General features: G+C 47.1%; 1 protein-coding gene and 1 pseudogene across 37 annotated transcripts in view; one reads left to right on the top strand and one right to left on the bottom strand.

The window, feature by feature from the left end:
- MADD (MAP kinase activating death domain) overlaps nt 1–14,519 on the top strand; it is a 40,729-nt gene that overhangs the window by 22,655 nt on the left and 3,555 nt on the right. For 29 of the 37 annotated variants that reach the window (XM_070473036.1, XM_070473041.1, XM_070473049.1 and 26 more), the window contains 9 exons: nt 2,377–2,485; nt 2,767–2,829; nt 3,069–3,189; nt 3,292–3,397; nt 4,078–4,188; nt 6,249–6,356; nt 12,659–12,823; nt 13,009–13,081; nt 13,162–13,268. In XM_070473036.1, the coding sequence (XP_070329137.1) occupies nt 2,377–2,485; nt 2,767–2,829; nt 3,069–3,189; nt 3,292–3,397; nt 4,078–4,188; nt 6,249–6,356; nt 12,659–12,823; nt 13,009–13,081; nt 13,162–13,268 (963 nt within the window). The remainder of the gene's footprint in view (nt 1–2,376; nt 2,486–2,766; nt 2,830–3,068; nt 3,190–3,291; nt 3,398–4,077; nt 4,189–6,248; nt 6,357–12,658; nt 12,824–13,008; nt 13,082–13,161; nt 13,269–14,519) is intronic. The other 8 variants (XM_070473044.1, XM_020871222.2, XM_020871215.2 and 5 more) reach the window with 1 other exon arrangement.
- On the bottom strand, nt 6,842–9,376 carry LOC110123372 (protein lin-7 homolog A pseudogene; annotated as a pseudogene).

The raw sequence follows: 14,519 nt of genomic DNA, 5'->3' as shown, positions 1-14,519 counted from the left end.
AAGGCATGGATAACCTTCGTATATCTGACCCTCAGGAAAATGTTTCTTAAATTAGCTCTTTTCAGAGTCATCCGATGCCATGCTCTGGGACTTTGGGAACCATCTCCTGAATCATTGATAAGTTAGGCTTCCTGCCCAGTGACGTAAGGGCTTCGACTCCTATGTGGCAATAACCCCCGTGTTTAAAATAAACAAAGTGATCCCTTTGTGGCCATGTCAGGGCAACTGCGGCTCTCATTTTGTCCCAGTCAGCCTGTTTTTATTCTGGTCACTGCTTTGTTTTCGTAGCATCTTAAAATAGCATTTCATTTTCATGTATTCCTAACAGTTATTCAAAGCTTTCCTTCATGAATAAACATCTATTAAGTGATTGACTAAATGCCAGATTCTGTAAGTAAGAAAGAATCAGGGATGACAAGGCATGATTCCCCTTCTCAAGAAGTTTGCAGTTCCGTATATTGCTATGACCGATCTCTTCTGATAGGTGAGGGGAAAAAAAAAAGATCTAGCCCTAGGTTATACAGTAAGCCAGTGATCAGCTGGAATTAGAGTTCTTTTTAGTCCCTGTCTGTAGACACACAGCCCTGCAATGTATACAGGCGTCCACAGGCAGCGTTAAGGGTTCTGACACTCGCGCCACGTGGTTAGGCGGAGCTGAGGATGGGTGTTCTCCACCTGAGCTCAGAGGTCCTCACCTTTGGTCTGTGGGGAGAATGGGAGAAGTTGTTTAAATGAAATAAATCACACAGCCCTGGCGACCACTCTCACTCACCCCAGGGCCCTGAGTAGCCCTGCTTTTGACAGAGCCAGTAACATCCCAGAGTGGAGGGTGGGGTAGGATTGAGTCCGCAGAGCCGTTCACGTTCCTGGACTGTAACTGGCCCTGAGTCTAAGCAGACCCTTTTAATTAGGAGCACCTCAGATCCTTCTGGTGCACTTCCGTTCTGGAGCTGAGGTGCGTGCTGCGCTGCAGCGGTCTTGCAAGAAGCCACTCAGCTGTGGGCTCCTTTTCCTGGCACCTTCCCGGGACAGATTCTCACTTGTCCTGTGCTTCTGGGTAAGGGCGCTTCCTGCAGTTGAGTTGCGGAGAGCAGTGACCTAAATTTCTTGGCTCAAAAAAATAGGCTGTTTCGGCAAGAAATAACATTACACTAAGGTAATACAGTTCTCCGAACAAAGCCTTGGCTGTGACCCAGGTAGCTGGCATTTGGACATGCTCATTAGGTATTTGTTGCCCAGGACCCTCTGATTGGAGGCTGCTTCTGCTTCTGCTGCCTCACATGTTGTGAAATGGGCGTGAGAGCTACCCCTTCCCCAGCTGAAAATCTTTCCCGGATGAACATAAAGCCTAATGTTGTGGAAGTGGCAGATAAAGTGGTATTTTTATGTGGGAGGATATTTCTAAGAGATGGTAAGAGAGAAAACATTAACATTTGTCAAATGCCAGCCTTGTGCCGGTGGTAAAGAACCTGCCTGTCGGTGCAGGAGGCGTAAGAGACGTGGGAGTCGGATATATTCCCCTGGAGGAGGGCATGGCAACCACTCCAGTGTTATTGCCTGGAGAATCCCATGGACGGAGGAGCCTGGCGGGCTATAGTCCATGGGATCGCAAGGAGTCGGACACGACCGAAGCGACATAGCACACGCATGTGTGCCAGGAACTATGTGTGATTTATATGTCTTTTCTCATTTAATCCCTGGAATAGTCCTGTTGAGTGGGTATTATAACCTTCCTTTTACAGATGAAGAAAATGAGTCTGAGAAGCTAATAAGTTTTGTACCAAAGATCACACAACTAGTAAGAGGCAGGGATCTGATTCTTGGTTATTCTCAGTTTAAACCCAGTATTCTTTTCACTGTATCACGCTGCTACAGAGAATTTGTCTAATTTTTAAGAGCAAAGAGTCTTATAGAAACGAGGTAGTAAAAATTAAATAAAAATGAAAGCTCAATTACATGTTTCGGGAGGCAGTAACAGAAAGCAGTATTATCAAGTTGACTTCTCTTTTAAAAGGTTTCTTTTATTTATTTTTGGCTGTGCTGGGCCTTTGCTGAGTGAAGGCTTTTTCTCTAGTTGCGGTGCCTGGGCTTTAGGGAACACAGGCTTAGTTGCCCCGTGGCATGTGGCATCTTCCCAGACCAAGGATCAAACCCATGTCCCCTGCATTGGCAGGTGGATTCTTAACCACTGGACCACCAGGGAAGTCCCAGGTTGAGTTCTGATTGAGGCTAGCAGAGTGGCCAAGGCAGGGCTGCTGGAATACATGTGGCTAATGATGGTGACCGACGTGTGAGCCTCTCTTATAAGCTGCTGGGTTTACTTTGCCCCAGTCCCTTAGTGCTTCGGGCAGCTGACCTGTTGCCTCTTCTCTCTAGGGTAAAGCCCATAGCTTGAAGCCAAGTGTAAAGGAGAAGCTGGTGGGCAGCCCAGTTCGCTCTTCTGAAGATGTCAGCCAGCGAGTCTACCTCTACGAGGGACTCCTAGGTGAGCAGCAGACCGAGAAGGCCTCTTGCACAGGAAGGAAGCAGGCCCCGGCCGGGGAAGAGGGTGGCACCTGGCAAGGAGCTGCATGGCCGTTGGCTGATCTCAGTGCGGATGTGAGAGGGCGTGTTTATATCTGAAGGCGGCGACTGTCTGGGTCTGGAGAGAGGAAAGCAGTGGGGGAACACTAGAAGAGACTGAAGCTTGGTGTTAATCAACAGTCTGTCTTTCTGTCTTCTTTTACTTTCTTGCTACCGTGGTCCTTCCTGCTCACAAACTGGCAGGAAGGGACAAAGGATCGATGTGGGACCAGTTAGAGGACGCTGCTATGGAGACCTTTTCTATAAGTAACCACCTTTCTGTGTGTGCTGTTCATCCCTCCTCCTTGGGAGGGACTGGGCCTCACTTGGAGGCAGCCGGGGCTGGTGGCAGGAATGCTGGATCTGGGGTGGCGAGTCTGCTGTTTCCTTTGCTCTGGAACTTGTGAAGACTCCCTTCCTTGCTGGAATTGACTCTTTATCTTAGTTTGGCAGCCGCCTTCTTTATATGTTATATAAGCCCCTCAGAAACCCTCTCTTCCACACAGGCAAAGAGCGTTCTACTTTATGGGACCAAATGCAGTTCTGGGAAGATGCGTTCTTAGATGCTGTGATGTTGGAGAGAGAAGGAATGGGCATGGACCAGGGTCCCCAGGAAATGATAGACAGGTGCGAGGTTTATAAACCCTTGGAAAAGGCAAATTTGGCCCCTTCCCCATTAATTCTGCATCCTCCCACCTGGGGGCTGACGTGCCCTGGTCTCCCGTTCAGGTATCTGTCCCTGGGAGAACACGACCGGAAGCGCCTGGAGGACGATGAAGACCGTTTGCTGGCCACACTCTTGCACAACCTCATCTCGTACATGCTTCTGATGAAGGTAGCGTTGGTTTTGCTTAGGCCTAGCTACTGCCAATGCTGAGGACAAGGCTTATTCCTGTTGCCTGGATCCCAGTGCAGTCAGGAAGCAGTCACGGCGTCCTGCTAGGGCCCTCTTCCTCACTGAAGGTCTGAGGCCTCTCTGCAGCTCAGTTATCCTCTTCTCTGAAGCGGCCAGGCTGCTGTGTGCTGGAGAGTGATGTAAAGGGGATGATGATGGCGTGCCACTTATTTCTTTTGAATTTTCTGTGGGCTTCCTTTGCTGAATAGTTTTAGGATGCCTATCGAAATCCCCACAGGATTCAGTGGAAAAAGAATTTTTTTTAAAGTAGTAGATTCTGAAACCTTAGAAAGGATACTCAGAATTTACTTTTCAGCACTAGTCTATCATGTAGACTTTCCCGTAGATGTAAAAAGGACTGCTCATTAGAAAAGTAATGAATAGCAGGTTCTAGTTTGACTTGGTTATATTTGGTTTTTATAGCCGTGGGAGAGAACTGTGTTCCCAAGTAAAGGAAAGGACCTGGTGGGTAGAAGAGAGTTGTTTTGAGAATGAGTTCCTGGGTTTTTCCTCCGCCTATTCTCCCGGCCTCTCTTAATATGAAGACATGACTTGATCCAGTGGAGAGAATACTGGTCACTGTCACTCTTGGTTATTAAGGTCCTGTTTTGGTTTTCCAGGTAAATAAGAATGACATCCGGAAGAAGGTGAGGCGCCTGATGGGAAAGTCCCATATTGGACTTGTGTACAGTCAGCAAATCAATGAAGTCCTTGACCAGCTGGCCAACCTGGTGAGCACGTCTCAGTCATTCTTCAGGGTCCTCCCATCACACTAGTCAGCCCCCAGGTGTGGGCCCCCAGGCCTGATGGAGAGGCTTCCCTGTAGGTCATTTTATGGCTCAGATATTTTCAGAATTCCTAGTTCTGAACATAGGGCTTGGACTCTAAATTAGGTGTTTGCCCTTCTGTGATAGGAGTCTCTGCACTGAAATCATCCTAGTGCAGCCTTTTTAACATCTGTATGGTCTGTGGACCCCTGTGGATCCACAAGGAGAATACTGCTTTCTTGACAATACTGAAGTGTTATTTGCTTTTTTTACCGGGTTGGTGTGCACACTAATGGTTCAGAAGCAGTAGTGGGTAAAAACCGCTGGCGCCTTAATACAGTGTAGACAGTGGCACCAAACGTGCTGGTATCGCCACCTCTGCGCTCTCTCGGTTAAAAAGACTTTGAAAAGCCAGCTTACTTGTGAGTGTCCTCGATGAAGCAGTTAAAATCATCAGTTTTCTTAAATCTGATTACTGATTATACATCTTCTTAACATTCTGTGTGGCAAAATGAGAAATACACAGAGAGCATTTCTGCCGCAAACCAAAATGCAATGATCATTTCGAGGAAAAGCAGTTTGTGATAATTTGAGTTGCACAGTGAACTGGCAGCTTTGTTTATGGGACATCATTTTCACTTGAAAGAATGACTAACCAACTATCATTGTTTGGAGTTGGGTATTCAGCAGACTTTTGTGCTCGAAGCTTCCCAGTATTTAAAGGCTTTTCTAGTGAGACTGGTGATGAAATTAATGAATGTGATTTTTTGATATTATGTTATGAAATTTGTCAACACTTGAAAGAGCTTCATAACTTGAAAAACCAGTATTTTCCAGATGCCCAATGTGTGATGTTGCAAATTCAACTAACCACTCCAAGCTTAACTCCAAGTGTAAAGCAGACAAATGGATCATAATGTAATGAAGTACAAAGTGTTCACCTATGTGTTTTCAGATCCCACATTGCAACTAAGTTTAAGAAAGTACTTGCAGTTCTAGTATAGCATCAGAGAAGAATATACATATATATATGGAAAGCCTAGTAGAATACGCCTCCCTTTTCCAGATACATATCTTTGAAGTCAGATTTTCTTTAATACACCTCTGCCAAAGCAACATGTCAGAATGGATTAAATGTAGAAGCAGATACGAGAATGCAACTATTTTTTAATAAGCCAAACATTAATCAGGTTTGCAAAAATGCAAAATAATGCTGCTCTTCACTTTTTTTTTTTGTTCTGGGAGATAGAGTTATTTGAAAAACATATGTTATTTATATTACCATGTAATGGATTTATTATTGTACCCTTGTATTCAGTCGCTCAGTCGTGTCCGACTCTGCAACCCCATGGACTGTAGCTCCTTTTCCATGGGATTTCCTAGGCAAGAATACTGGAGTACGTTGCCCATTTCCTCCTCCAAGGGATCTTCCTGACCCAGGAATCAAACTGGTATCCCTTGTGTCTCCTGCATTGGCAGGCGTATTCTTTACCACTTGCGCCACCTTATTAATGATTTACTAATTCCTTTTAAATGAATTGGGTTTCCCTGGTGGCTCAGGTAAAGAATCTGCCTGCAATGTGAGAGACCCAGGTTCAATCCCTGGGGTTGGGGAAGATCCTCTGGAGAAGGGAATGCCTATCCACTCCAGTATTCTTGCCTGGAGAATTCCATGGACAGAGGAGCCTGTGCAGTCTGTGGGGGTCACGAAGAGTTAGACACGACTGCGCGACTAACACTTTAAATGAATTAATAAAAACTTAAAACTTTTGTCAGTGATAATTTCTAATATGGTAAATATCTATAAATTTAACTCACAAAAACATTAGCTCTTGGGGTTCATCAGTAACGTTAGAAGAGTCCTGAGACCAAGGTTTGTGAATACGTCCATGGTGGCCAGTGGCCAGCAGATGGCGCTTCTCTGAGGCGACCGATAGGAATTGAGTTGCTGAGTGGGGGGTTCTGGGCCCAGACTGCTCTGTGAGAGGGACGCTCAGATGTCCCTAAAGGATCTCTTTCTGCAGAATGGACGAGACCTCTCCATCCGGCCCAGTGGCAGCCGGCACATGAAGAAGCAGACATTCGTGGTACACGCAGGGACAGACACAAATGGAGATATCTTTTTCATGGAGGTAGGTGCTGCTGGTTCATGTCCAGAGGAGCATTTGAAAGTCACAAGGAACTCCTAGAACGGATGCCAAGATATTTTTCCCCACTTATCTCATTCATTTTCATAGTCCATTTATCATTCATTGTCAGTTCAGTTCAGTCGCTCAGTCATGTCTGACTTTTTGCGACCCCATGAATCGCAGCACACCAGGCCTCCCTGTCCATCACCAACTCCCGGAGTTTACTCAAACTCATGTCCATTGAGTCGGTGATGCCATCCAACCATCTCATCCTCTGTCGTCTCCTTCTCCTCCCACCTTCAATCTTTCCCAGCATCAGGGTCTTTTCCAATGAGTCAGCTCTTTGCACCACGTGGCTAGAGTATTGGAGTTTCAGCTTCAGCATCAGTCCTTCCAATGAACACTCAGGATTGATCTCCTTTAGGATGGACTGGTTGGATCTCCTTGCAGTCCAAGGGACTCTTTTTTTTTTTTTTTTTTTAATACAGAAGAATTTATTTCATGGCTATAAACAAAATATCACATTTCAAATGCATTTATTTTGGATATTATGCGCTTAGCAGAAATCACTATGACCACAAAGAACACAAATCTAATTTATTTTTTTAAACCTTAAGTTCTTAGAAGACAGATCCCAGGTGAAAAGAAAAGTAAATAAGCTTTGATATGTTTCTATTCATACTTCTGAAATTTTTGCTTTTGGGTTATTATTTTTGATTTAAGTAGAAGTTATAAGGGAAGAATTATTCATTTCACATGACACCATCTCATTAACAACTTATTATTACATGTGGAGGTAATGGTATCCAAAGAATATGAGGCTGTGAAAAAATATATGTTCATACTTTTAACTTCATGTGAAAACTAAGATAAATATAATGAATAGATACTTGCTCTTTTTTTTTCCCAGGAAAGGGGCTAATATATTTTTATTTCACTGTAACTGTTTACTTGGCTTAAAGAATTACCTGTGCATTAGCCTTTTCCACGTGTGTTATTATTATACATATTAAAGCCATCCTTCCTCTATAATGAAAATGAAAAATAAATAGGGTAAAAGTTCTAGCTTTGTTTTTTAAATGTGTATATTTGCTTACAGTAACTTTGAATAACTCAATGGACATGAATTTGAGCAAGCTCCGAGAGAAAAAATGAATTTGTGCAAATTCATTAATATCTCTGATGAAGGACAGGGGAGTCTGGTGTGCTGCAGTCCATGGGGTTGCAGAGTCAGACACAACTCAGTGACTGAATAACAACAAACTGAATAAAAGTGACTTGAAATTATGTTAAGTATTAATTCAACTAGAGTATTATGTGGGGAAAATTCTACTAGCTGCAATATCTTGCGATGATTTTCCCAGGAGGTCCTCTTTATTATCCCACTCCATTCGCTGATAGCAGCTGGTCTCCTCTCTTGAGGCCTCCGTGTCTTTCGGCCACCCCTCCAGGAATGATGCGAGAGATATAAATGGGAGAATTTTGCCCCTTTCCTCCCATCACGTTAAAACCAAGGCCTTCACCTGTCTTTGGCAGTTCGACTACCCGAGGGTGGGAATGGCCTTCACTAGCTGCAAAAGCTGCAGCTGTAGCCTGGGAAGTAGTACTGGTTCTAGACTCTGGGCTGCCACTGATGTCTACATTCTCTTACAGTGTACACACGAGAAAACCTTTGCTGTGGCCCTGGCACGGAATTCGGGACAGCCATTAACAGTTATCGTTTCATGCATATATTGATACACCTCTCGAATAGCAGTACAAAACTCACTCTGAAGCACTTTTTTGAGGGATTGTAGTTTGTGCACTGGTACTTCTCCAGATTCCTGTAGTTTTTCCAGTAATTCAATTGCTCTGGCAACATCTCTGTCCAGAGTGAGCGGCTGGACCACTGTCAGGGTCGCCATGTCTGCCGTGGGAGCCAAGTGACGCCCGGCTGCAGCAGCAGCCGCTGCTTGTAGTGAGAAAAAGAGCCCAAGGGACTCTTGAGTCTTCTCCAGCACCACAGACATAAAGGTAGCACATCATATCTGCTGATCTGAACCTTTTTCTTTTTTTCATTAAACATATCCTGGAGATCTTCCATATCAGTACAAAAAGAATGTTCTCATTCTTTTTACAGCCGTGTGGTGTTCCACCATGTGACTAGACCATACTTTATTTTGCCAGTCAGTATATATACACCCTTGGTTTTCTCCCAGATTTTTATATTGTTAGTAGTGTGACTCTGGATGATGCTGTGCCTGCTTCATTTCATGCATGAAAGGAAGCTTTATCTAAGAATTCCCAGAAGTGGGATAGCTGGGTCAAAGGGAAAATGCATTTATAGTTTTGGTTGATATGACTCTAAAGTATCTCTTAACCTATAGTTTCTCTTCCATGTTGCTGTTTATTTTGTTGGGGAAAATGTGCCGTATGGAGCATCTTACATTTTAGATTTTTTTGCTGATTGCATCTCCTTAGTGTTGTGTAACATGTTTCTCTATCACTTGTATTTGTACAAACTAGTGTTTCAGTCTGGAGATTTGTTCAATTTCAGTTTCAGTATTTTGGCAAGAATAGGTGGTGCCATATATTTTCCTGTTGCCTCATATGATCAGCTCTCTCCTTGTGACCAGTGGGTTCACATGTGGGAATCTGACCTCTGCACTGCATTAGTTTTCTGATTTAACTTACGGTATTTTTTGCCGTGTAGAATTTTTTTTTTAACTTTTTTTGTAGTTGAATTAATCAGTCATTTATCTTCTGGCTTCTGAATTTTAAGTCATAGCTAGAAAAATCCTTTCTTAATCCAGTATTATGAAGGAAGTTGGCCACGTTTTCTTCATTTCTGTGTTTTTAATTCTAAAATGGCTAAGATTCTTTCTAAGTAATTTTAGGGGCCAAGTACAGCTCCTCTGTAAAGTAGTGAAATTAGCTAACACCCTGTTGCCTTTTGGTTCAGTTGAATTTGATTTTCAGTCACAGCTTTTTGAAGAGGTATCAGACTTAGGGTGGGGTACCTGCTCTGTGGCAGAAACTTGCATGGCGAGGTAGCTGAGAAGGCTGATGTTTTCATGTCCCCTTGAAATGACAGAATTTGTGAGTGCCTGTCGGAGCTGAGGACTTTCGGACACCTGCTGCAGAGTAAACTTCTGCAGAGGGTTCCCTGACGCGTAGGACTCACTCTCACCACTGTGCACGGAGCCTCAGACGAGGGCCGTGGAGCTTGGGGTGGGTCCGTCACCTCATGGATGCTCCGCCTTGTACCACAAAGCAGGGTCACCTCGCTCACTCTGTCAGCACCTGGCTACCGTGAGGCTGTCAGGTTTAACCGTTCTCAGCACAGGCTGCTGGCTGCGTGATCAGTTGGATAACAATTTGCAAAGACTTTAAAGAATCACCTTTATTGCCTTTTATTTTAATTACAAAAGTAAGAATATATGCTGGAAATGTTTCAAACCCTATAGAAGTCAATTAAGTAAAAAGTAAAAATTTTCCTTCACTTCCTGCCAATGCCATGTCTCAGAGGTAGCCGCTGGTAAAGAATTTGGTATGAATCCTTTTAGATTTTTTTTTTAAGTGTATTTGTGTAAAATCCATATAAATACTGAATTTTATTTCAGTGCTGATAAAAGTGATACCAGATTACAACTATTGTTCTATAATTTGGCTTTTCTCACTGAATGTATCACAGATATATCCATAGTATGTCTCCATATTATAGAAATTGGTCTTTTTTAAATGGATGCTCAACCGTTAGGTTTCCTATGGATGTGCCATGGTTTATTTAACTAGTCCCTCCCACTTTTTTTTTTTTTAAAGCAAGGATTAACTGGTCATCCTTGAACATAAACCTTCACATACTCAGATGAGAATTTCTATAGGATAGATTGTTAATGTGAAATTTCTGGATCAAACTATGTACAAGATAGATGGCTAATGAGAGCCTACTGTGTAACACAGGGAACTCAATGCTTGTGGTGATCTAAATGGGAAGGAAACCCAAGAAAGCGGGGATCTGTACGTAGATGGTTCACTTTGGTGTGCAGCGGAAACTAACACAGCACCGTAGAGCAACTGTACGCCAATAAAAATTAATTTAAAAAAAGGCATTTCTGGATCAAGCTGATACACGTTTACAGCTTTTTAAAAAGTTTTCATTTTGTCCTGGGTATAGCCGACTAACGATGTTGTGATAGTTGCAGGTGGACAGCGAAGGGGCACAGCCATATGGATACAGGTATCCACTTTATACATTTGCAGTTTTGATAGATTTTTGCCAAATTGCCATCCCAAAGACTATACCAGTTCACATCTCCGCCAGCAGTGTAGGCGAGTATGACACGTTACTACCTCTGTCTCTCTAGCGTAGAAATCGTATGTTCTTCTAAGTATCTTTTCCCCTCCATTACATGATGTTCTTTTTAAAATTACTTGTTTTTGGCTGCACTGGGTCTTCATTTCTGGGCATGGCCTTCCTCTAGTTGTGGCGAGCGGGGGCTGCTCCTCCACGTGGTGCTTGGGCTTCTCATTGCAGTGGCCCCTCCTTTGTTGCAGAGCACAGGCTCTAGGCGCACGGGCTTACTTGCTCCTAGGCGTGTGCAATCTTCCCGGACCAGGGATTGAACCCGTGTCCCCTGCATTGGCAGGCAGATTTTTATCCACTGTACCACCAGGGAAAGCCCTACCTGATGGTCTCAAAGGGTTATGGAAAGCGGAGTAGTGTCCTCCACCTTCCAGACGGAGGGAAGCACAGAGTCAAGCTGCGGTAGGATTCAAGTCTCTAAATTGCTACTCAGCTACTTCGGCCCTTGTCTTCCTCAGGCTTTTGAACTCCAGTAAAGTCTTATGTAGGTAGATTAAAGCTGATAGTCTTGTGTGTTCCTTATTCATTCACCCAATTTTTATGGGGCACATAATATAGCCAGACACTCTGCTGGGTTTGCTGGCTTTGGGGTTACAGTAGTGAATCAGGGAGATATGGTTTCTGTTGCCCTTATAGGGTTGATAAGCCATTCGGAAAGTCAGGAAATTAAACACCCAGTGTCATAAAGTATAATGAGTATTATGAGAGATTTCCAGGGGGCAGATGTCATGGGGGTACACAGCAGAAGGCCTGGGCGTTGTGGGTGATGCTCACAAGTGATCCTTGAGCTTAGACTTGAAAAAGAGTTAGGACTTAATGGCTGGAGTAGGGGAGGGAAAGAGTGTCCTGGGGTGTATGGGGCGGAATGGTGGGGTCTCATTCCTGGCCCAGGCAGCCAGAGGGACGGAAATGCCAGTTATCAGACAGGGAGCTCAGAGGGAGGAGCTGCCCGGGAGATGCAGAGTTCAGAGTTGGGCAGGATGAGTTTGAGGTGCTGCCAGTGTGACACCAGCACAGAGCGTGGTCAGGACTCGGGAAGACAAGTCTCCTTTGCAGAAGGAGGATCGTCAGTATGGTCGTCATAATTATTGTTTCCTACATCACAATTGTATTATTGGTATAGTAGCTGACTCTCGGGTACTTTCTACGTGCCTGGCTTTATTCTGAGAATTTTATGCACATTAACTTACTTAATCTTCACAATAACTCCATGAAGTTATTGCTGTCCTCATCGTATACATGAGGACATACAGACACGGATTAACTTGCTTAAGGTGACACAGCTAAGTAAGGTGATAGCCGGAATCTAAACCCAGGCAGTCAGATCTTAGACTGGTGCTCTTACCCATCGTGCTGAACTGCCTCCTCCACAACTGAAGGCAGATGGACAGATTCATTGGCCTGCGGGAGAATGTTGAGCAAGAAAGAGGAACTTTGTGAAGGAGAACTTCGCCTTTTAATTTATATCATCCTGTGCTGGATAACTTTTCTTTTTATTGCATTAAGCAGTGTCGATGTATCATTGGTGTAATTAATTTTTGAAAAGAATCTCTGCAGAACTGGAGTTGAGCCAGGGTTAGAAAATGTGTTCCTTTCCCATTTTTCCTCCTCGGTTAAGTCTGCCTCAGTCACTAAAGAGATGATCCCTAAGATTGAAAGGTAGAGGCAGGAGATGGCCTCCGCGTACTTTACGTCCAGAACGTGTAAGAGGTAATCAACCCTGAGGTGAGACGTGGGCTTCCTTACTGGCCCACGAGTTCCTTTCAGTGGCTCCTGCTCTTGCCAGCAACCCTTCCGGTGGACGGCATGTCCAACCGTTCAGGGTCTGCGTCTCCCCCGAAGCTAGGCTGAGTGTGGGGGAGAACCCTGACCCGGGGGATGCTCTTAGCGCCCAGCGTGCATCCGTCCCCGGGGCGGGGAGACACCCAGGAGACCAGGGCCGCCGCCCGCCCGCCCGCAGGTGTGTGACGACTGCCTGGTGCTGCGCAGCAACATCGGGACGGTGTACGAGCGCTGGTGGTACGAGAAGCTCATCAACATGACCTACTGCCCCAAGACCAAGGTGCTGTGCTTGTGGCGCAGAAACGGCTCGGAGACCCAGCTCAACAAGTTCTACACGAAGAAGGTACCTCCCCGCCTGAGCTCCGAGTGCGGCGGGCCCGGAGGTGGGGCCGCACGTGGAGTTCCGAACGCCTCTGGCTGCGGGCGGGCCACCCGAGGCCGCCTTCGAGGCCCTGGGCTCGGGGCGGGTGGGGCGCCCGGGGTCCGGTCTGACTGGCCTCCGCGCCGCGCCCCCTCCCCGTGCCGCAGTGTCGGGAGTTGTACTACTGCGTGAAGGACAGCATGGAGCGCGCCGCCGCCCGCCAGCAGAGCATCAAGCCGGGTGAGGAGGGGGCGCCCGCGGAGGGCGCGGGCCTGGGACTCGCGCCCTGCGGCAGCTGACGGCGCCCTCCCTCGCCACAGGGCCGGAGCTGGGTGGCGAGTTCCCCGTGCAGGACTTGAAGACCGGTGAGGGTGGCTTGCTGCAGGTCACCCTCGAAGGGATCAACCTCAAGTTCATGCACAACCAGGTGGGTTCCAGTGGTGGCCGGAGGCTTCCAGCCCCCGCGCTGCAGGCGTCCAGTGTCCAGGTTACCCCCTCCGCGACCACGAGCCAGGCCTCCGGGGCTAGTGAGAGCATCCTGGCAGCTGGACCACAGGGCGATCCGTGGGGAGGGCGCAGTGACACTGGCCGCCCCCACCCCGCGAAGCTGCAGCAGGGAGGCTGTGCAGGGGGGTGGGGACAGGGGGCCGCGGCGGGAGACTCAGCTCAGTGTGAGTGGGAGCGTCCCCCAGCCCTTGTCGCCTTCCCTTGCTCCAGGGTGTGCTTTTGCTCGTGGTTTCGCTGTGCGAGTCTAGGCCAGTTGGTCCTCTGGTGCGCGCGAAGCGTGTGTGAGTGTGTGTGTAAATTCGTCTTTTCGCCCTGCTGATCGTCCTTCCCTCTCTCTTCCTTCCTCTGAGCGCCCCGCTCCTCCCTGCTCCGCAGACCCCACTCCCCCGCCCGCCTCCCACCGGGGAGCACTTCCGGATCCATCTTGCCCTCCCTGTGGTTCCACCGTAGGAGCTGACCGTTTCTCCTCTTGGTCTTCTAACTCAGCATTACGTTTTCTCTCAGTGGACACTCCTTAAGCTAATTCCTTTCTGAGGCCCGCGCATCATCCCAGGTCCGTTCCCAGTCCTGACTCTTCACACAAGTGCCTTCCCTTGCCCTCCCCGAGGCTCTGAGCCAGACCCGAGTGTGCTGTGAACGCCTGGACTCAGGGGCTCCCTCCCCGCTTCCATTTTAGTTCTTCTTTCAGGAGCCCCTCAGGGCAGCTCGGTGTGGTGGGGAGCAGCTGCCCAGCTTCCAGGCAGGGTACGTGCAGAAGCACTTTCACTCTGGGCCACGGTCGTGCATTAAACAGTATACTCGAGACCTGACGGTCCACCCACAGAGGGTTTACTTAAGCGGTTTTCTGGACCACAGAGGCGCCAGCAGTTGTTGGGGGCCAGGCTTCAGACTGCACCTGAGGGTTGCGGCCTGCCCCGGAGCCTCACCTTCCGAAGAACGGTCTCAGTGAATGCGCCCCACCCTCACCTTGGTCTGCCCCCAGCACCCGCCCCAGGCTGACCTTGCGTCTAAGCATTACACAGTGTGTACAGGACGGTCTGTGGACTATGGCTCTGCCCCAGGAGAGAGATGGTCAGACCCTGACTCTCATTGAGATCCTGGCCTCGGGGCCCATCTTCTACCTCCTGACAGTCAGCTGGAGTGGAGGAAGCGGTGGCCCCCTGGCGGGGGG

Source organism: Odocoileus virginianus, chromosome 10 (assembly GCF_023699985.2).
Source record: "Odocoileus virginianus isolate 20LAN1187 ecotype Illinois chromosome 10, Ovbor_1.2, whole genome shotgun sequence".
In the NCBI taxonomy this organism is placed as follows: Eukaryota; Metazoa; Chordata; class Mammalia; order Artiodactyla; family Cervidae; genus Odocoileus; species Odocoileus virginianus.
This window is presented reverse-complemented; position numbering and strand designations above follow the sequence as displayed.